At 44.8% G+C, this 21992-nt stretch overlaps 1 protein-coding gene across 2 annotated transcripts in view; it reads right to left on the bottom strand.

The window, feature by feature from the left end:
* Nucleotides 1-21992, bottom strand: part of TMEM241 (transmembrane protein 241) — a 120356-nt gene that overhangs the window by 26541 nt on the left and 71823 nt on the right. The window contains exons 12-13 of one of the 2 annotated variants that reach the window (XM_024984521.2): nucleotides 21536-21605; nucleotides 16354-16447 (exon numbers count right to left, since the gene is read on the bottom strand). In XM_024984521.2, coding sequence (XP_024840289.1) covers nucleotides 16354-16447; nucleotides 21536-21605 — 164 coding nt within the window. The remainder of the gene's footprint in view (nucleotides 1-16353; nucleotides 16448-21535; nucleotides 21606-21992) is intronic. The other variant, XR_003032414.2, reaches the window with a different exon arrangement.

Below are 21992 nucleotides of genomic sequence, written 5' to 3'. Positions count from 1 at the left end.
CCCATTCTATTCGGTAAATGTACTCATCTACTGACAGATTTACTTTTGTAAAGATGGATTTCTGCTCAAGTCATTTTCCAAACTTCTGTCCTATTGATCAAAATGTTGTTCAGTCTCCCAGCTAAGCAGTTACTCTGTGCTTCTGTAAAGAAAAGGACCCAAGTGTTTTTATTTTCTAAGTTATTTTGATTCACTCAAAGAATGGATCTCATCACTGCCATCAAATTTCAGGAATGAAATGAATTTAAGCTCAAATAAGCTTTAAATAAAACACCATAATTATACTTATTCCAAGGCCATGAGGATTTTTTTTCAATCTCCATTTAATTTAACAATAACTTCACAGTATTGTTATACTTAATACTTGGGCTTCCCTTGTGACTCAGCTGGTAAAGAACCTGCCTGCAATGTGGGAGACCTGGGTTCGATCCCTGGGTTGGGAAGATCCCCTGGAAAAGGGAAAGGCTACTCGCTCCAGTATTCTGGCCTGGAGAATTCCATGGACTGCATAGTCCATGGGTTCGCAAAGAGTTGGACATGACTGAGTGACTTTCACTTTTATATTGTTGTACTTGGAAATAATGGAAGTGAAAGAATAGATTTGCCAAAAGATATACAGCAAGACCCGCTTGAAGGGAATTCCCTGGCAGTCTAGTGGTTAAGACTCCGTCGTTCTACTGCAAGGGGCATGGGTTCAATCCCTGGTTGGGGAACTAAGCTCTTGCGTGCCAGGCAGTGCAGCCAAAAAAATAAAATAAAATAAAAAGAGAGAGAGAAAGGAAAAAAAGAGAAAAAATCTGCTTGCAATGTTTCAAGATAGGAAATGTGGTACTCATTTGGTAAAAAAAACCTTTTTGCTACTTTTAACCTGGCTGTTTTCTTAATCCCAACAATTCCTGAAGGAGGATCAGTTGGGAGAAGGGAGTCCATGATGTCAAGGGCGGTATGCCAGATCCAGGTCTGATTACACCCAGTTTCACATGACCAGAGTGAGAATGCCTTAGAAACAGACAAAGCTTGCACAAGACTCACTCCACCAGCTCAGTTCCACCTGAGGGATTTCTTTAAACCATGAAGACTTTCTAGCTCTTGCCACCCAAGTCTTGGCACTCACTGCAAAATGTCAGTGGGTCACCCGTGCAGTCTTTGCCTATGAATTAAACTATGTGCCTGTCCTCCACCCTAAATTCATGTTGAAACCCTACCTTCCAGTGTTATGGTATTTGGAGATGGGACCCTTGGAAGGTAATTAGGGTTAGAGGAGCTCACGAGGGTGGGGTCCTCATGATGGGCTTAGTGACCTCATAAGAAAAGATCAGAGAGCTCATGCCCTCTCTCTGCCATGTGAAGATGGAGACAGAAGACCAATTGCAACCTGAGGAGAGAGCTCCCACCAGAGACCAACCCTGCTGGCTCCTTGATCTTGGATTTCTCAGCCTCTCAAACTGTGAGAAATAAATATCTGTTGTTCAAGCCTCCCAATCTATGACATTTTATTATGGCAGCCAGAGCTAAGACATTATTCCTTGCTCTTTTGGAGAGTTTAAAAGAGAAAAGCTGAAAAAACAACAAACTGCTTCAGAAGAAGCTTTCACTGAACTAGAAAGGAAAGAGGAAAAGGGCTTTGAATTATTGCTGGAATGAAGCTAAGGTCAAATCCCCTTTACTAGGAACTAAAGAGATAAAAAGGAAAGGTAAGAAACTGCCCCTGGCACCCCTATTCTAGCTTAGCCACTTCTGGAGGTTAATAAGAAAATGCTTTCTATATCCAATGTAAGTACGAAGACGTGGGTATGGGATTCCCAGGTGGTGCAGTGGTAAAGAATCTGCCTGCCCATGCAGAAGGCAGGGGTTCGATCCCTGGGTCAGGAAGATCCCCTGAAGGAGGAAATGGTAACCCACTCCAGTGTTCTTGCCTCAGAAATTCCACTGAGAGAGGAGCCTGGCGGACTACAGTTGCAAAGAGTTGGATACAACTGAGTGATTGAGCACACACTCATGCCAAGACATGGGTGTACCCAATTATGGGAACAAGTCCCACATTGAGATTATTCCTGAGCTGATGCTGAACGACAGTTAAGAATTACCAGGTGAGGAAAGGGGGAAAGGGCTTTCTACACAGAAGGAACAGTATGGACAAGCTCACAAACTCTAAGCCACTGGGCATTAGTACTAATGGAAATGGAAAGTGTGAGGTGGGTAGAGGCCACCATTAAAGCCAAAGAAAACCTGAAGAGAGAGAAAAAAACCAATGGCTGGAAACCCCTTTTTCCTTGCAAGGTATTGAAAACACAAATCCCATGGGAATTCTATTCACTTAAAGACCATGGGCAGGAACCTCCCTAGCAGTTCAGTGGTTAAGACTCTGCACCCCCAATGCAGGGGGTGAGGGTTTGATCCTTAGTCAGGGAACTAGGTTCCCACAAGCTACATGGTGTGGCCAAAAACACACAAAAAATCCCCAAAACCATGGGCAGCCAGGGCCAGGACAATGGGACATGTAGTTTCATCAGATGTCCAGACTTGGACTTCAGAAGAGCTCACCCTAATCTGTTCTTGTGCCATGTCTATGAGACAGCCTCGGGACTCTCAGAGTCCCTTGTTGCACCACAAACTCACTGACTAACCTCAGGCCGGCCATTCCTCCCTTTGGATTTCAGTTTCCCCATCCCTAAGACAAAGGAATCACCTATAAAGCATTTCTCAGGGATTGCATTTTACTCTTTCACTTACAATGTTTTTTGAAAGGGACAGAGGGAATTTGATTTACTCCTTGACTTGTTCCAGTGAGAATTTTCAAGCAGCTTAAAAGACAGTGTTACAGACTTGAGATGTCTGTAGGAAGTAGATAAGAGAGATGAAGGGAGCAGGAAAACAAAGATAGGGAGGTGGAGAGGAGGCTATTACAGCAAATCCACGCCAGATACGTCTACCTTCGCGGTGGGGAGGAGGCTGCAGACAGCAGAGGAGGCGGCAGCTCAGGAGTTTTACTGCAGCCGAAGCCAAAAAGGTCCATGACCAGACACACAACGTGTGTCCCCAAGAGGCAGGCAGACCGACTGCATGAGAGAAGCCACTTAATGTTAGTCAGCTTTTTTTTTTTTTTGGTAATTGGAGTATAGTTACTTTACAACGCTGTGTTAGTTTCTGCTGTACAATAAAGCGAATCAGCTACATGCATACATATATCCCCTCCCTTTTGGACCTCACTCCCCACCCTCCACCTGACCTGTCTAAGTCACTGCAGGGCACCGAGCTGAGCTCTCTGCCCTCAGGTTCCCACTAGCCATCTATTTGACACATGGCAATGCACACAAGTCAACTCCAATCTCCCAGGCCGTCTCTCCACCCCGTGTCCACACATCCATTCCCTATGTCAGCATCTCTATTCCTGCCTGGCAAATGGGTTCATCTGTACCATTTTCCTAGATTTCACACATATGCATTAATAGATGATATTTGTTATTCTCTTTCTGACCTACTTTACTGCGTATGACACTCTATGGGTCCATCTATGTCTCTACAAATGACCCAGTTTTGTTCTTTTTTTAAGGCTGAGTAATATCCCTAACCAGTCGATCGTAAAGGAAATCAACCCTGAATATTCACTGGAAGGACAGATGCTGAAGCTGAAGCTCCAATACTTTGGCCACCTGATGGGAAGAACTGACTCACTGGAAGACCCTGATACTGGGAAAGACTGAAGGCAGGAGGAGAAGGGGACAACAGAGGATGAGATGGCTGGATGACATCACCGACTGGATGGACATGGGTTCGGGTGGACTCCAGGAGTTGGTGATGGACAGGGAGGCCTGGCGTGCTGCGGTTCATGGGGTCACAAAGAGCTGGACATGACTTGGTGACTGAATATATGTATCTTTCCCCCTCTCCCCCAAATCAGAGATCAGTTAACTTAGAAAACTTGGGAAGCTGGCTAGAGTGAGGCAGTCCCCATGTGATTCACAAGGAGTAGCCCCTGAACAATTTAGAAAGCTAAGAACAGAGCAGTCTGCGCTGTGGTCCTGCCTGGGTTCCATCAAATAAACCAGGAAGCCTGAGTGCAGGTAGCGATCGTGGACCCACCCTCCTCCAGGTGCAGCCAGGAGCCTATCGAAGGCACCCCTCTGTCAAGAGAGAGGGTTCAACAGAGGCTACTTCTTACTGAAGAAACACTGAAGCCTGTGGAGCAGAGGCAGAACAATAAATACTTCTGCAATGCTACCAGGAAGGCTGAGCTCACTTTCTTTGCCTTGGCACTGAGCTGAATATTGATTAGAAGTCCTCTCCAACAGTGATATTCAAGAGAACTGGTGAGCAGGGCCCAGATCAGCAAGGCACCAGCCTGTGGGCTCTTCTCTTTCTTCAGTAAGTGAAACCCATGGTCATCTGCAGTATAAAGACAGGGTCAAGGTCAGAGCCGGGAGGGTCTGCTGGCCCCAACACCTGGGCTTCCCAGGGACCAGCTGGAGAGGCGGTTCAGCTGTGTTTTCTGAGGACCGCACCCTTGCAGCACCCGCATTAGACTTGTAAAAATCGAATTATAACATAAATACAGTAAAGTGCACGACAAGCTTAAATTTTAAGTGTGGGGCTTGTTGAATGTTTACATCTTTAAACACCCATGTAACCACCACCAGATAGAAAAGAAACCCTTTCAGCATCTCACAAGGTTCTTTCCCAATCAGTACATCCAAATCACTTTTGTGGCTATAGGCTCTTTTATTGCAGTGTACTGGTCCATTGTATGGCGAGACCAAAATTTATTTCTTGACTGATGTATGGACTACTTCCTCCAGATTGAGGCTGTTATGAGTAAAACTACTGTGGATATTCCTATTATGGATTTTTTTTTAAAAATAAGTCTTCCTGACATAGAATGTACATGTTATAAAATTCACCCTGTTAAAAGCGTACCATTCAACAGTTGTTTAGTATGGGAAATTCCGTGGAGGCCCAAGGGTTAGGACTCACTGCTTTCACGGCCGTGGCATGCGTTCAGACCCTGACTGGGGAACTAAGGTTCCACAAGCTGTATGGTGTGGCAAAAAAAAAAAAAAGTTTTTTACTCTATTCAGAATTGTGGGACCACCACCTCTAACTCCCTACCACCGAACGTGCCTTGCTGCGGGTATATGTCTTCATTTCTCGTGGGTAGAAACCAAGAGTGAGGCTGCCTAGTCATAACAAATCTTGTTGAGCTTCAGTGTTTTCTAAACCAGGCATTATTTCAAATCCTCACCCACACTTGGTATTGTCAGTCTCTTTAATTTTAGCCATTCTGGTGGGTGTGTGGCTCTACATCAGATTTAAAACCACTTCTGTCTCAAACCCCCACTCTCTGACAACCAAACTAGCACAGACTGAAAGCTGCATTTCCCTGCTGAAGGCTCATCCGTCAACCTTTAGGACTGCTGCTTCCTCTTTTGCTCTCTTTTTTAGAACAGACATGTGTGACTTCCAAATGTTAGATCAAATGATAAATCAGGTTCCTTGAGTTACTTGAAAGAAGAACTTTAAAACCTATGATGCCACTTGAATCTGGACATTTTAATTTCCTCTTGACACTAGATTGTCAAACTGGAACAAAGCAGTAGTGAAGGTTTTCTAATGATACAAGTCAGCAGCTCTCAAATTGTAGCCAAATCCAGAATACAAAGAGTACTTCAAACATTTCTCCATCTGCAAGGGAAAAGCTTATTCTTTACAATTAATATGAGCAAACTTTAACTGCTCAACATACATTATTTCCAGCAAAGGTCCGCGTAGTCAGAGCTATGGTTTTTCCAGTAGTCGTGTACGGATATGAGAGTTGTACCAAAAAGAAGGCTGAGTGCCGAAGAATTGATGCTTTCAAATTGTGGTGCTAGAGAAGACTCTTGAGAGTCCCTTGGACAGCAAGGAGATCAAACCAGTCAATCATAAAGGAAATCAACCCTGAATATTCATTGGAAGGACTGATGCTGAAGCTGAAGCTCTAACACTTTGGCCACCTAATGCGAAGAGCCGACTCATTGGAAAAGACCCTGATGCTGGCGAAGATTGAGGGCAGGAGGAGAAGGGGATGACAGAGGATGAGATGGTTGGATGGCATCACCGACTCTATGGACATGAGTTTGTGCAAACTTTGGGAGATAGTGAAGGACAAGGAAGCCGGGCATGCTGCAGTCCACGGGGTCACAAAGAGTCAGACAGGACTAAGCGGCTGAGCAACAACAACAGTACATTATTTCATGTAATCCCTGTAATATTTCTGTGAAAGTTATACAATTATTCCCATTTTACAGATGAGAAAACTGATATATCCAGAGGCTAAGGAATCTTTTCAAAGTTACATTGTTGGAGAGTGGGATTTTTTTCCAATCCTCTCTGTCTCCAAAATTCAGGGCTCTTTGTCACTTCCCTCTGCTGTCTCATCTTCTCAGCCTGGACTGTGACAGGTCACTCTATGAATCTCTGTTGAATATATCAACTTCCCACAGAGCAACTTGAAAAATTCTTTTTCAGGGAAAAGAAAACCCTCATAGGAGGTGTGAGTATTGAAATGGAGTCATGATTATATAATTCTTAGAGTGAACAGTCAACTGTCTAAGCATAACTTGAAAATAAGATTAAGCGTGACCAGCTTCACAAAAGATGTGTTAGGACTTGACTGGATCTGAGTGGTTCACATGGTGAAGCTCAACTCAGATGTCAGAGCAGGGATACACCAGTAGAAGAAGCACCATTTCTTCCCTGGGCTCAGAACTGGGCTGGTTTTTCCCTTCAAGTGAGAGTCAGAGACATGCTCACCACCTCAAGGCTTGCATTCCTATCTCAACCCTACTGTAAACAGTGTTGTTACTCCTGTTCCAAACTGCCAAATGTATGCTCCCCCCTGACTACGCCAGAGCTGTTTACTTCTGTGCACCCTGAAAATGTTAGGATTTGGTGGGAGGGAGGTTCAAGAGAGACAGAATACATATATACATGGAGCTGATTTGTTTTGTTGTATAGCAGAAATGACCACAACATTGTAAAGCAATTATACTTCAATAAAAAATAATAAATGAAAAAACTCTGTAAGGGCCTATGGGGAAAAAAATCTAAGAAAGAGTGGATACATATGTTAATATAGGCACAACTGACTCACTTTGTTGTAGAGCAGAAGCTAACACAACACTGTAAGTCAACCATGTCCACAGGTGTATGCTAAGTCCTGTCCGACTCTTCTGACCCCATGGACTGCAGCCCGCCAGGCTCCTCTGTCCATGGGATTCTCCAGGCAAGAATACTGGAGTGGGTTGCCATGCCCTCCTCCAGGGGATCTTCCTGACCCAGGGATCAAACCTATTTCTCTTGCATCTCCTGCACTGGCAGACACATTCTTTACCACCAGTGCCACTTGGGAAGCCCCAGATCAACCATACTCTAATAAAAAAAAATTTTTTTTAAGATAAACAATACAGGATTGTTAGGATTTGGGGGCTCAACACTTTGAGAGGGAACGTTTTGGCAATTATTCCATTTCCCTTTTCGTTGGAATACACTTGATATGTTCTGTCCTTCACAGATAGCTAGAACACTCAAGACATTAGAAAAGAAGTTCATTTCAAATAACTGAAGGAGGGGTGTCTCCCTGTATCCCCTGCAACACCCCCAGAAGTCACATGACAAGAAGACAGATGTGGAAATGTAGCCAGAGACAGCCTGTTCCTCTCATAATCAACTACCCCAAACCCCCAGGTGTGCACAGAAACAATCAAATACAATTACACATGTGTTCTAACACGTGGTCAAATGTGGTCTAGCTTACATAATATATGCTTCCCAGATGGTGCCAGTGATAAAGAACCCGACTGCTAATGCAGGAGATGCAGGTTCAATCCCTGGGTCAGGAAGATCCCTTCGAGGAGAGCATGGCAACCCACTCCAACATTCTTGTCTGGAGAATCCCATGGACAGAGGAGCCTGCAGGCTACAGCCCACAGGGTTGCAAAGAATTGGACACAAATGAAGCGACTTAGTACATCTTACATAATATCAGGCAATTAACTGTTGACTGTAAAAAACCTTTTCTGCCACATGTTTGACTAACAGATTGGCTGTTTTGGTGTCACATAACAGCTTGTGTTCAATACTGAACTGCCTGGCCTTACAGACTGACGCAGCCTACTTAAGAGAAAAACAAAAACAGCATCAGAAATCTTAACCTAAAGAACCACTGGGTCACTTTAAAGTGCTGATGGAGAGTCGGGGTGAGGGGGCGGGGTGGGGTGCGGAGCAAGTTTGGACTACTTTTTGTAAGGGAGGGCATTTTCAACAGAAAAAAAATGAGCAAATGACTATCTGTGCAATGTTAGTTGCTCAGTCATGTTAGTTGCTCTTTGAGACCCCATGGACTCATGCTTCTCTGTCCATGAAGTTCCCCAGGAAAGAATACTGGAGTGGGTTGCCTTTCCCTTCTCCAGGGGATCTTCCCTGACCTGGGGATCGAATCTGGGTCTCCCGCATTGCAGGCAGATTCTTTATCATCTGAGCCACTGGAACTTTAAGCAAATTCCACTTTGGGGGATAAAACAGGAGAACAAGTATGGGGCAAGATCCAGTGGGGTACTTGGGGCCCCCGGGGGGCCAGGTCACCAAGATGTCTCTAAGGCATTGTGGGAAAGAGAAGTTATTTGCCCAAAATGGCACCAAGTAGATGTCTACTAAGTTTTTCAAATCCACATGTTATTCTTTTCTATTATCATGTGTCAAAACTTAGCTTTCCCAGGACTCCCCTAGTGGTCCACTGGTTAAGACTCCAAGCGCCCAATGCAGCAGGCCTGGGTTCCATCCCTGGTTGCAAGTAAGACCTGGCACAGCCAAATATTTTAAAAAGCAAAACAACAACAAAAAACTTAGCTTTCCCATAATGAAAGTTTGCTCCTTCTGATTTCCCAAAAACTGCTTTATTTTATTAGCTCTGACTGCCAGCTCATTCTCCAATGACACAGGCCTGAAGCTTGCCCTCTGGTTTGGGCACATACAGATGGTGAAGTGCACCCTGCTAATTCCCTTGTGTCCAGCCACACCCTGCGGAACTTGGATCTAATGACTGGGACAAAAGATCTTCATAAGGAAAAATGAACTCAAACAGGATGAATGGCACAGCTAAAGACAGAGGCACATACATTATAAGAGCATAACTGGGGGCAGTGGAAGGGACTCTACAAGATATGTGCAGAATTGTACCTTTATTTCTGATCTGAGTGCACAAGTCTGCAAAGATGCATAGAATAAGCATTCACTCAGCCATCATTTACTGCATCCACAATGAACCATGGAAACATCAATTTATTCCCACAGTGGAGGCCTTGTAAACTTTCCCAATTAACTGCTCTTTGTATTGCCAAAAACTTTAGGTATTATAAATTATCTTGGATACTGACAGAATTCCTATAAACCTTGCAGTCAGAACACGGGCAGAAATTCCGGGTATTTCCTTTAAAGCAAATTCATTCAGGTCAAAAGTTGAGAAGTCCAGAATCGTTATCACATTTTTGCAGCAGAGAACACTGTGATGATCAATGGCACTAAAAATAGCCCAGAAAAAAATCAGGAGTTCATAATCGGAAACAAGAAAAAAAAACAACCTTATCCAAAATAGCAAAATGTCCATTAACATCACTCACTTCCCTAGGAATTATTTTGACAAAAGGAAATGGAATTTAATTTTCCCCCCTCAGTCCAAAACTGTATTTCCCCTCTCACGTGTCCTCTGGGAAAACCTTGCTTATAAACGAATAATTCCCAGATAACCAGCTTCTTGCTGACTGTTTCCATATAGTTCAACAAACACAGAGCAGCTTCTGAACTTGCTATTTCATGCTCCCGTCGCCTCAGCGGTGATGTCATGGAAAGACATAGACATGTTATTATTGCCCAGTTAGAGACTGTAAAGGAAATTATGCTGCTGCCTCTAAGTTTCCATTTTCCATGAAAAATTTTTTCTCATTGCCCTAGCCACTTAGACTGTGAAAAAGAAAAATGATTTAATTAGGAAACAGTCATGATTAGATTTCGTAAGCGTACTCTTTCAACATAAAAGTTACAGCTAAAACGAAAAATTAAAAAAAAAAAAAAAGCTACAGCTACATTGGGTTGAATAATGTCTTTTCATCAGACTATTCCAGAACACATCAAGGTGCTGAATAACAGCTTGAGGAAGAAAATAAAGAAATATGAACTGCTACCCAGAAAGTAATCTGTTCAAATGAGATTTTCAATGTGACAGGAAGAACAAGTGAGGAGTCTACAGAAGCTGAGAAAATAGGAAGAAATGCAAATACCAAAGTGAGGGGAAGGGCTTCCTAGGTGGCCCAGTGGTTAAAGAATCTGCCTGCCAATTCAGGAGACACAGGAGACTCAAGTTCGATCCCTGGGTCATGAAGATCCCTTGTAGTAGGAAATGGCAACCCACTCCAGTATTCTTGCCTGGAGAATCCCATGGACAGAGGAGCCTGGTGGGCTAGAGTCCACATCACAAAGAGTCAGACATGACTGAGCACACAACACCAGTAATAAACTGAGGGGAGTAACCTTCTCTTTGGGGATTACCTTTTCCCACCTAGGAAGCAAGGAAAGACAGCAACAGGCTCTCCACACCAACAGATGGTGATGAAGATGATGGGGATGATGATGATAAAGAAAAAGACGTAACTGTGTTTGTTTCAGCAGCACATATACTAAACCAGAATGACACGGAGAAGGATGACGTGCAAATTCACAAAGCAAATCTATATTTTTTGTAACTACGGGAGGTAAGGCTTCCCTCATAGCTCAGTTGGTAAAGAATCTGCCTGCAATGCAGGAGACCTGGGTTCGATTCCTGGGTCGGGCAGATCCCCTGGAGAAGGAAATGGCAATCCACTCCAGTATTCTTGCCTGGAAAATCAAATGGACAGAGGAGCCTGGTAGACTACAGTCCATGGGGTTGCAAGAGTCGGACACGACTTAGCGACTAAACCATGGGAGGTAAGGGATGTTAACTAAATATATTGTGGTGATCATTTGTATATACAAATATCAGATCACTATGTTCCACATCTTAAACTAATACAGTGCCACGTGACAGTTACATTTGTATGAAACTGGGGGAAAAAAAAAGTTTAAGAGTTGTACAGAGTAGGAAGTAGAAGACAGAGAAGAACTAACACTCTGTTCAGTGTAGACTAGAACCAGAGACAGCAAAGTGTGATGGGGATCACAACTGTACTTCCAGGATCTTTCTGCAATCTGTGTGTGTGTGTGTGTGTGTGTGTGTGCAAACAAGCATGTATGCACCAGAAACTGAATCTACATCTATTTCAGAACCTGAAGGATTTGTTTACTTGTCACTTTCTCGGAAGTTCAAGGTATGACTTCATGTTAAGCTCTGAAACTTTCCCGCAAATACATCAGAAAAAAAAAATTTGATGGAAAAAAATTATGTTATTTACAAGTTATGAAATCTGTGTGATTCCATTATAAAAGACACTAGGCTGCTTCTTCTTTTTCTTTTTTGCAGTTCCACCAGAAACAGCAAGCATTTCCCCCATGGTCTTGGGAGACATCTGAAAATTCCAAACACCAAACCATCACAGCATCTGTTGAGGACATTTTCACAAGTTCATCCTATACTTAAAACAAGTTGAAACTCACTTAGCCAAGCTTCCTTCTCAGTTCAATATCTCGGCAATAGGTCAAGAGAAATGTCAACATGTCACTGGGAAAAAGGAAGATGCCAGGTCATGCTCCCGAGACCTGGCCAAACAACCTGAGCAAGAGGAGGTCAAAACTCAGAGCAATTCCTATCTGCTCAAGGGTTCTTCCTAAGGATAAATCAAAACAAGGCTGCTACTTCCCAGCACAGCCTTCTCAACTCTTTTAAGAGAAACTCCTAAACAGAAAACAGTTCTGGACTGCGGTCCTTTTACTACACAAGGATGTGTTGTTATGGAGACAGCTCTGCAGGCTCCCTTGGCAACCCCAGTGTATAATTAAGTCTGGTGGTCACGGAACAGCCAGAGGTGGTCTCCATGGAGACCAACAAACACACATTTTCACAGGCACAGCAACTGCTCTGAATCAATGACTCTTTATATAGGCAGAAAAACATTGTGAATGGTACATCAATTGCATCTTTTGTTAGGCAGTGTCTCATGAAATATGCTGTGCGAGAGTCTATTCTCCTGAGCTTTGATCTCTGAGCAGAGTCTGGAGCAGGCAGTTCCCAACTCAATTCACAGTCTAGAACCAGCAAATACAAATGGAAAATGCAGACTCAGGAAATCACTGGTTAATCTGGTAGAAGAATTAAACCAGGGGTCGACAGGGCCAAGGAGGGCCTGTCAGCTGCCCGATACTCACTATTCCAGGGCTGTCTAAATATTACTCAACCCTCTCTGAACATAGACATTATTATTATATTTGTTTACAGATGAGAAAACAAAGCACACACCTAGAAAGTGTGGCCGAGCTGGGACTCAGAGCTAGTTCATAAATTCAATCTTGTTCAGGGTTTGAGTGATTCTACACCATGCTCTGTGTTTGCATAGCACTCCATGGTTTATCCTTACATGCATTATCTCACAGGGGCTTCTCAGGTGGTGCTAGTGGTAAATAACCTGCCTTCCAATGCAGGAGATGCTGGAGACACAGGTTTGATCCCAGGGTTGGGAAGATCCCCTGGAGGAGAGCATGGTAACCCACTCCAGTATTCTTGCCTGGAGAATCCCATGGACAGAGGAGCCTGGTGGGCTATAGTCCATGGGGTCACAAACAGTTGGACATGACTGAGCATGCATGCAACAACAGCAAAAAACAATAACAAAGACTCTAAATAAGAACACAGAGGAACATTCTGGTATAATCTTTATACATATCTTATGGCATTTATACATAATATATGTATGGCCTTTATACATAATCTTCCCCAGGAGAAGATGGAACTTGATAATAGAGACGAAAGAAAGTCTGATGGCTAAGTGGTTTCCTACTTTATTCTGATAAGTTCTATGAAAGACTTTTAAAATCTGGCACATGTTTTACTAAGTAGGCACTGACATTCAATGATATTGTTCCCAGCAGATCTTCATAACAGATAATCCTACAATTGGATGTAGATGCCATCAGCATTTAGTCCCAAGTATGAGACATTCCCTGTCCAAATCATGTTTTTTAATTTTCCTTTTATCTTCTGGCCCAGATCCCTTGCTTTATGGACAAAAAAACTGAGGACTAAAGGGGTTCAATGCATCGTGATCAAAGTCAGTCTTTCCTCTCCTGAATTCCCGCGAATCCCAGTTCCTCTGCCATGTAACTCACAGAAGAGCCTGGCTACCTTCCCATGAGTGCACGTGTGCTCAGCCATGTCTGACTCTTTGCAACCCCATGACTGTAGCCCACCAGGTTCCTCTGGCTTGATTTGTCATTTCCTCCTACAGGGATCTTCCCAACCCAGGGATGGATCCTGCATCGACACCATCTCTGGCACTGGCAGGCAGATTCTTTACCACTGAGCTACCTGGGAAGCCCTCTACCTTCAAGTAAAGCCCAGGAAAAGGGTTTTACATTTCAACCCCCGCCACACACACACACTCCTTCTACTTCCCTTTGAAACTTATTTTCCAAATTTTCTCCTCATTCTCTAGCATCATGAAATCTCTGTATCAGGGTGTCTCCTTTTCTACTTTCAAGCTCGCCCAAGTCCCTCTTTTCCTAGAAAAGAAGTTATCTTCATTAGCTCTGCCCACCACCAGTCACAATCTTCTCTCCACATCTTAGGTATTGTTGAGTGTTTATGATCCCCCCCTGCCACACTCCCACTTCTGCCCTTTTCCTTAAACTGTTTCCGCAAAGCTTAGCAAAGTGCGTGCTGTAGACTCTTCTTACTGTGGTCACTTTGACCTTTGGGTGGCATTCTGCTTTACTCCTTACAATTCTCCTTTAGACTTCCCTGCTCTGAACTTCTCTGATCCCCTCTACCTTCCAGCTATGACTTTTCTTTCCTGCTCATTATTGGCCCCTAGTATCTAAGTTTCTCCCAGGCTAAGTCCTAGGACTCTGCTCTACTCTCCCCAAATCCTTTCACTCTCTTAGTGAGCTCCTTGATGGATAGGTTTTCTTGATTTCAACTGCATCTTTCTACAGGCGAAGCTCAAATGGACAAATCCCTGAACACTCATCTACATTTGACCCCATGTTTCCAACACAAAAAAGCTCCATGCAGATGTTTTATCACTATACACATCTGTCTAAAATGTATATCGCCAGCTTTCTCCTAAAGGATGTTCTTTCATAACCACCCCCATTTCTGTGCGTTAAGGCCACAGATCTCATTTGTCTCTAGCAAAAACTTTGGACTCACTTTGTCACCTTCCGTATTCATCACTGGGCTTCCCCAGTGGCTCAATGGCAAAGAATCCACCAGTCAGTGCAGGAGATGCAGATTCTATCCCTGGGTTGGGAAGATCCCCTGGAGAAGGAAACGGCATCCCACTCCAGTATTCTCATCTGGGAAGTCCCATGGACATAGGAGCCTGGTGGACTACAGTCAATGGGATCACAAAGAGTTGGACATGACTTAACCACTAAACAATAACAAACAACAATATTCATCATTCCTTTGTCCAAACTATCCCCCAAATCTGTCCTAAAATGATCTGAGTCTTTGTTAGCTAATTTTATCACATCACATAACAGTTATAAGACAAATTGTATAATTAAAATTTATTTTCCTTCTAATTATAAGTCAGGCTTCCCTGGTGGCTGAGTGGTAAAGAATCTGCCTGACAATGCAGGAGATGCAGGACACTCAGGTTCCATCCCTGGATCAGGATCAAATTGTAAGTCAAGTTTGACCTTTCACCTTTCTTCCTGCCATCTCTACCTTGATTCACCTCTCTTCTAAATGCTTGGAAGTCATTTCCAATCTGTCTTAAGCACTGTCACCTTATTAATCTGCTTAAAACTTTACCCTCAGGGGACCTCCCTGGTGGCCTAGTGGTTAGGATTCCAGGCTTTCACTGTCATGACTCCGGCTCAATCCCTGGTCAGGAAACTGAGATCCCACAAGCCATAAAGTGCAGCAAAAAAGAAAAAATTACCCTTGGTCAGTCTCATTCAAAAGTTCACAATGCTCTCTATGGCTTGGCTTTTAGGGACTCCATTTTCTCCTACTCCGCTGAAGTTCCTCCCAATGTAGTTAAATATATTTCTTCCCATACATGCACACCAATGTTCAGTTCAGTTCAGTTGCTCAGCATGTCCGACTCTGTGATCCCATGAACAGCAGCACGCCAGGCCTCCCTGTCCATCACCAACTGCCGGAGTTCACCCAAACCCATGTCCATTGATCAGTGGTGCCATCCAACCATCTCATTCTCTGTTGTCCCCTTCTCCTCCTGCCCTCAACCTTTCCCAGCATCAGGGTCTTCTCAAATGAGTCATGGCAGCAGTATTTACAATAACCAAGACATGGAAGCAACCTAAATGTCCATAGACAGAGGATGGATAAAGAAGATGAGATACATATAAACAACAGAATATTACTCAGCCATAAAAAAGGGAAATAATGTCATTTGCAGCAACATGGGCAGACCTAGAGACTGTCATACTAAGTGATATAAGTCAGATGGAGAAAGACAAATATTATATGGTATCACCTGTATGTGTAATCTAAAAAATAATACAGATGAATCTATATACAAAACAGGCTTACAGGCATAGAAAACATGATTACTGAGGGGGGAAAGGGGAGGGAAGGATAAATTGGAAGATTGGAATTGACACGTACACACTGCTATATACAAAATAGATAACTAGTAAGAACCTACTACATAGCATGCATTGAGAACTCTACTCAGTACTCTGTAATGACATATATGGGAAAATAATCTAACAGTGAGTGGATATATGTATAACTAACTCACTTTGCTGTACAGCAAAAACTAACACAATATTGTAAATCAACCATGCATGTGCCTACTAAGTTGCGTCAGCCTTGTCTGACTCTTTGCAACCCCATGAACTGTAGCCTGCCAGGCCCCTCTGTCCATGGGATTCTCCAGGCAAGAATACTGGAGTGAGCTGCTATGTCCTCCTCCGGGGGATCTTCCCGACCCAGGGATCAAACTTGTGTCTATTGGAAGGATTCTTTACCATCTGAGCCACCAGGGAAGCCTAAAATAGGCAGAAGCCCTCGGAAATTGTTACCCAAACAAGTGAAGGATCAGATGCAGGGTCAATAACTAGAGACGAGTCCCCGAAGACCAACCTGCAGCACATGGGCTCTGAGAACACTGGACACAAGAGCTCCTGAGATGGGTTCTCCACCCTCTCCCTCCCTCTTACCTTAGCAAAGAAAATCCAGGCTGCGCACTGCCCTGGAGCCATAAAGCTTTTTAGCTTCATGGTGCTGAACATGAGAAAGAATCCTAAAAATCCGCTGCAAGGAGAAAATAGACTTTTTTAAGTGAGATGTCTTCCTGTGAAAGTGAAAGTGAAGTCGCTCAGTAATGTCCAACTCTTTGTGACCCCATGGACTGTAGCCTACCAAGCTCCCTGTCCGTGGGATTTTCCAGGCAATAGTACTGGAGTGGATCGCCATTTCCTTCTCCAGGGGATCTTCCTGACCCAAGGATCAAATCCGGGTCTCCTGCATTGTAGACAGACGCTTTACCATCTGAGCCACCAGGGAAGTCCTGTAGCCAGTAGCTATTTTCTGTGACATTTTTTATTTACCTTACAAACATTAGTCAATTTTTAGTTATGACAACACCTCTATCTCATCTCTGTTTTTCAGTGATCTCTGGATAAAAACATCAAAAGTTAAAAAAAAACCATTAACTCTACCATGCCAAGGAGCTATGATGAGATCATTTCCCTGGAGGTGGGGAGGGGGTATAGAAATCTGGGAGATCTCTGGGTAAATCATAAAAGAAAAAAAAATCTGGAGGACAGTATCTCCTGCTCCCTCTTATAATACTTCTAGAGTTTGGTGTTTGCCAAGGCAGAGCTTCAGCTTTTTTTTTTTTCAAGCAAAACAAACTGTTAGGAAAAGACTTCCAAGGAAATGTTCATCATATGAAGTCAGAGGGTGTGGACTGGCCCCTGGGTTCAAGGTAAGAACTGAGGGAACTCTGCTCAATGGTAAGTGGCAGCCTAGATGGGAGGGGTGTTTGGGGGAGAATGGATAAAAGTATGGCTGAGTCCCTTTGCTGTCCATCTGAAACAATTACAGTATTGTTAGTCAGCTATACTCCAATGTAAAATAAGACGTTTAAACAAAAAAGAATCTAAAGGGGTTATTGTTGTTCAGTTGCTAAGTCGGACTGCAGCACCCCAGGCCACCCAAATCTCTTGGAGTTTGCTCACACTCATGTCCATTGAGTCAGTGACGCCATCCAACCATCTCATCCTCTGTCGTCCCCTTCTCCTCCCACCTTCAATCTTTCCCAGCATCAGGGTCTTTTCCAATGAGTCGGCTCTTCGCATCAGGTGGCCAAAGTATTACAGCTTCCCCTTCAGCACTGGTCCTTCCAAATGAATATACAGGGTTGATTTCCTTTAGGATCGACTGGTTTGATCTCCCTGCTGTTCAAGGGGAAGGCTGCATAATAGAAGTCCCCCAAAACAAGGGGATCTACACAGAACAGACGCATTGGGAATAAAGCCTGAAAGAGCCCTCACTTCCCAAGGGGACCTGAGACTGGCCTTCCAGGGGTTTGACCTCTATGTACCTCCTCCTTTGTCCTTTCAGGGGTGTGGGGTGCCATCCTGCCATCTGACCTCTATTATGGGCGCTGGGGTGTGGCTCCCACCCAGCTCATGAGCCCTGAGAGGGAGGGGTCCCATCTTGGGCGTCTCTGTATTTCCTGAACAGACTCAAACAAGGTGCCTTGGTCTCAGCAGGCATTACGTAAGTGTCTTGACAGGTGTACTTAGAAGCGGGTTGAACTGATTAAACACACCTAAGGCCAGATTTCACAGAAATGCGCGCCTTCACTTCATTAGATTTGATGAGCTCACATTCTTGGGGCAGAACCAGAGATGGGGATTAGGTTTCCTCTGTGTACAATCCAGCCCATTTGGCCTAACAGCCTGCAAAGTTTGCACAGGTCTGTCTCTGCAGGCGCGGGAGCCGGGAGCCCAGCCCGCTCTGGATTAAGGCATTGAGTCACCCCACAGGAGCCCCTGTGGGGAAGCAGGAGGCTGGGAATCCAGTGACCTGCAATTCTGTTCCTGGGTGTGCTCACCGACCCTTGTAACCTTGACCAAATCCCCATTTTCTTCCCCTTTTTTTCTTGCCCCAGGTTCGGTGCTATGTTCTCAAAGCAGGAATAAGGATAGTCATTTCATCCCACCTGAAGGGAATCAGATCTTCAAAAGAGAAAGGCTCCCCAGCCCCGAGTCTCATTTTACTAACAAGCAAACTAAGGCAGAGACACAATTAAGGTCCAGGTTTCCTGGCTCTTCCAAAGCTCTCCGTGGCCCTTCAGACCTGTGGAAATGTGCTCTCAGCTGGAGAGACAGAGTGAGGTGCTCCGGGTCCCTGTGACTGTGAGGCTGGCAGGGGTCAGTGAGGTGGCTGGCCCTCCAGGGTTCCTCTTGGTGGCATCTATGCCCCGCAGCCCCAACATCACAGGTGCCTGGCTCTCCCCGCCATACCTCAGTCCACCTGGGGCTCCTCCTGTCCTCTCCCGAGGGCATGGTTCCATGTCGACCCTTCCTCTCAGCACAGACTCTGCGAGGACTCAGCTACTCCTGGTCTGTGACCAACATGCTCCTGAAAGTACCCATGAGTCCTTCCCATCACCTGACTTCCATGTCGGTTAATAATTTCTAAATGATTCATGGGTCCTGCCCTCATCCAGCTCTTCTACTTCCAGCTTGCCTACCCCTCGATGTGGAGGCAGGTCTTAAAAAGCACTGGGCGGACCCCAGGAGTGAGGGAGCCTGGGGCTCCCTGTTAATGGGGCCTCTGACCCCTCAGGCCTCCATGACCCCTCCTGAGCTCCCCCAGGACCTCTGAAGGTGACCGCTTGTAGTCTGAGATACAGTTATAGAGGAGCCATGAGGTGATGTGGAGAAAATTGAGACGTTCTTTTTTTTTAATTTTACTTTTTTTTTTTTTTATTTTTTGGCTGTGCTGGGTCTTTGCTGTTGCACACAGGCTTTCTCTAGTTGCAGCGAGTGGCGGCAGTCGGGGGGCTACTCTCTACTTGCAGAGCATGGGCTATAGGGCATATAGGCTTAGTTGCCTCATGGCACGTGGAATCTTCCCAGACCAGGGATTTGAACCTGTGTCCCCTGCATTGGCAGGTGGATTCTTAATCACTGGACCAACAGGGAAGTCCCGACACATTCTTAAAAGAGGGTAAGCTCTGTGTGTGCTGAAGTGAGATGTAGAATGTAATGGAGAGTTAAACTAACTCAAATAAAGATTTCCAAATCTTTTAAATGAAAAAACCTGATTTTTCATGTTGGGTTATGAGACAGATTAAAAGGGACAGAAATGGAGGCAGAAGATCACCCCACAAAGCCATCACCCATGGGCTGTGAACTCTGTTGCTCTGATCAAATTAACCAAACCTGATGCCCTCCCTCCACACCCTGGTCACCCAATACAGCCAAATAACCAGGCTCAAAGGGAAGCAAGCCCACGGACACTCACACCACAGATCCAAGCTAACAGGCAAGTGACAAGGCCTGACCAAAGAGACAGGAGCTGAGAAGATGAATTCTGTCAGTGCTTTCCTGAAACGTCTCTGAGGATGATTTTTTTTTTTAAATCATTCTAAGGCTCAAATGCAGAAGAGTGTTACCACTTAGTCATGTCTGACTCTTTTGCAACCCCATGGACTGTAGCCCACCAGGCACCTCTGTCCATGGGATTCTCCAGTCAAGAATACTGGAGTGGGTAGCCATTCCCTTTTCCAGGGGATCTTCCCCACCCAGGGATTGAACCTGGGTCTCCTGAAACTCCTGCATTGCAGGTAGATTCTTTACCATCTGAGCCACCAGGGAAGTCCCAAATGCAGGAGCATACTCTATAGTATTGAGTTTGTGTGTGTGCTAACACACCCCCATCAGAAACAGCACCTAGCCTGCATATCAGCTTTTTGACTCTGTGAAGAATCACTGCTTCACGAGGCACAATCTCTTTTGTGTGGGAACAAGTCTGGCTTTCATGCAGCAATTGCTCTTGGTCTGTTGATATTCTATTTACAGATAATAATACTGCCCACCATTGCTGGGCTGGGCAAGATGCTTAGAACTTTATGTACCTTATTTAATACACACAATCATCCTGTATTGGTATGATCTTTTCATTTCACAGATGAGAAGACTAAACTAAGGTTTGAGAGAACTAGGATAACTCGCCCAAAGACACAAAGGAGCAAACAGCTAGGCTGGAATTCAACCCAAGTGCAGTTTTTCAAATATATCAGAATCCATGTTTTTGAGACTTCCCTGGTGGTCCAGGGCCTGACTCTGCACTCCCAATGCAGGCAGCCTGGCTTTGATCCCTGGTCAGGGAACTAGATCCCACATGCTGCAACTAAGACCTGGTGCTGCCAAATAAATACATAAGAATGTTTTAAAAAATAATGATAAAAAAAAAATAAAGAATCCATCCTTCGGGATTATCCACAGAAGCCTTTCCATTTCTCAGCACAAGAAAGTCAAGTGAAGTGGGGCTCCTGCAGGAAAGAGGGTGGGTAGGATGGGATGAACTTCTGTTTATCAGTGATGCTCAGACATTCAGTCATGTCCAACTCCTTGCAACCCCATGGCCTGCAGCCGGCCCCGTTCTTCGGTCCATGGGATTCTCTAGGCCAGAATACTGGAGTGGGTTGCCATGCCCTCCTCCAGGGGATCTTCTCGATCCAGGGATGAACCCATGTCTCCTGCATTTCCTGCACTGGCAGGTGAATTCTTTATCAGTAGCACCATAAATGCATCCATCTAATTGGTCCACATCTCTGATCCTTCCCAAAGCCAAATATCAGGGATCACCTTGTGCTCTAGACAGCTCCTAGCTGTTGGTGTCAAAATCTGTCTCTCAGAGTCTTAGGGTTCAGTCAAGGTTTTTTGGAGTTCGCCCCTTGGAAACAAGAGAGAAGTCAAGGCAGAAGCTGACAGGGTGTGAATCTGCACCCGAATCTTGCCTTGAACTGAATCAGTTTCATCATTTTTACATACTGAAGTTCTGTTTAAGAACTGCTTGTGGGAGAGAAAAAAAGTGGGAGAGTTCTCTCACTCCTGCAATTCTGAAAACCGCTACTCTGGCCAAGAAAATTATTCAGGACAGGGGACCTCGCAGGTCCCAGGCCAGCTCTGAGCATCCAAGAATGTCCTTTAACAACCCTCTGATGGCCGAGGGGGGAACCTTCCTCATTGGCACTGGGCACCATTTTCTTTTGCTGCACATTCAGACAATGGGCAGTGAGCCTGGGCTTCACAAAGACACAGGTGGTAGTACAGAAACATACAAATCCACAGTGTGAGGGGCTTTACGAGCTGGGATTACCTGGCACAGCAGCTGCCGTGGAATCTGTAGAAATACAGGAACGGAAAGTCCAGGACGCTGAAGAGATCACCTGGTGGAAACAGCAAGAGCTGACACACATAGTCCGAAAGCCCCCTGTCCCCTGCCCTCAGCTGCCCAGAAATGCACTGTATCAGTGAATTCACTCTAGCACTCGAGGGTCTCTGTCATCAGCACTGTCTTAATATATTAATAATAGTATGATATGCTGTGCTAAGTCGCTTTAGTAGTATCTGACTCTTTGCGACCCCATGGACTGTAGCCCACCAGGCTCCTCTGTCCATGGGATTCAGTCAAGAATACTGGAGTGGGTTGCCATGCCCTCCCCCAAGGGATCCTCCCAACCCAGGCATCGAACCTGCGTCTCTTGTTGTCTCCTGCACTGGCAGGCAGGTTCTTTACCACTAGAGCTACCTGGGAAGACTAAGTATGATGACAG

This window comes from Bos taurus, chromosome 24 (genome assembly GCF_002263795.3).
Source record: "Bos taurus isolate L1 Dominette 01449 registration number 42190680 breed Hereford chromosome 24, ARS-UCD2.0, whole genome shotgun sequence".
In the NCBI taxonomy this organism is placed as follows: Eukaryota; Metazoa; Chordata; class Mammalia; order Artiodactyla; family Bovidae; genus Bos; species Bos taurus.
This window is presented reverse-complemented; position numbering and strand designations above follow the sequence as displayed.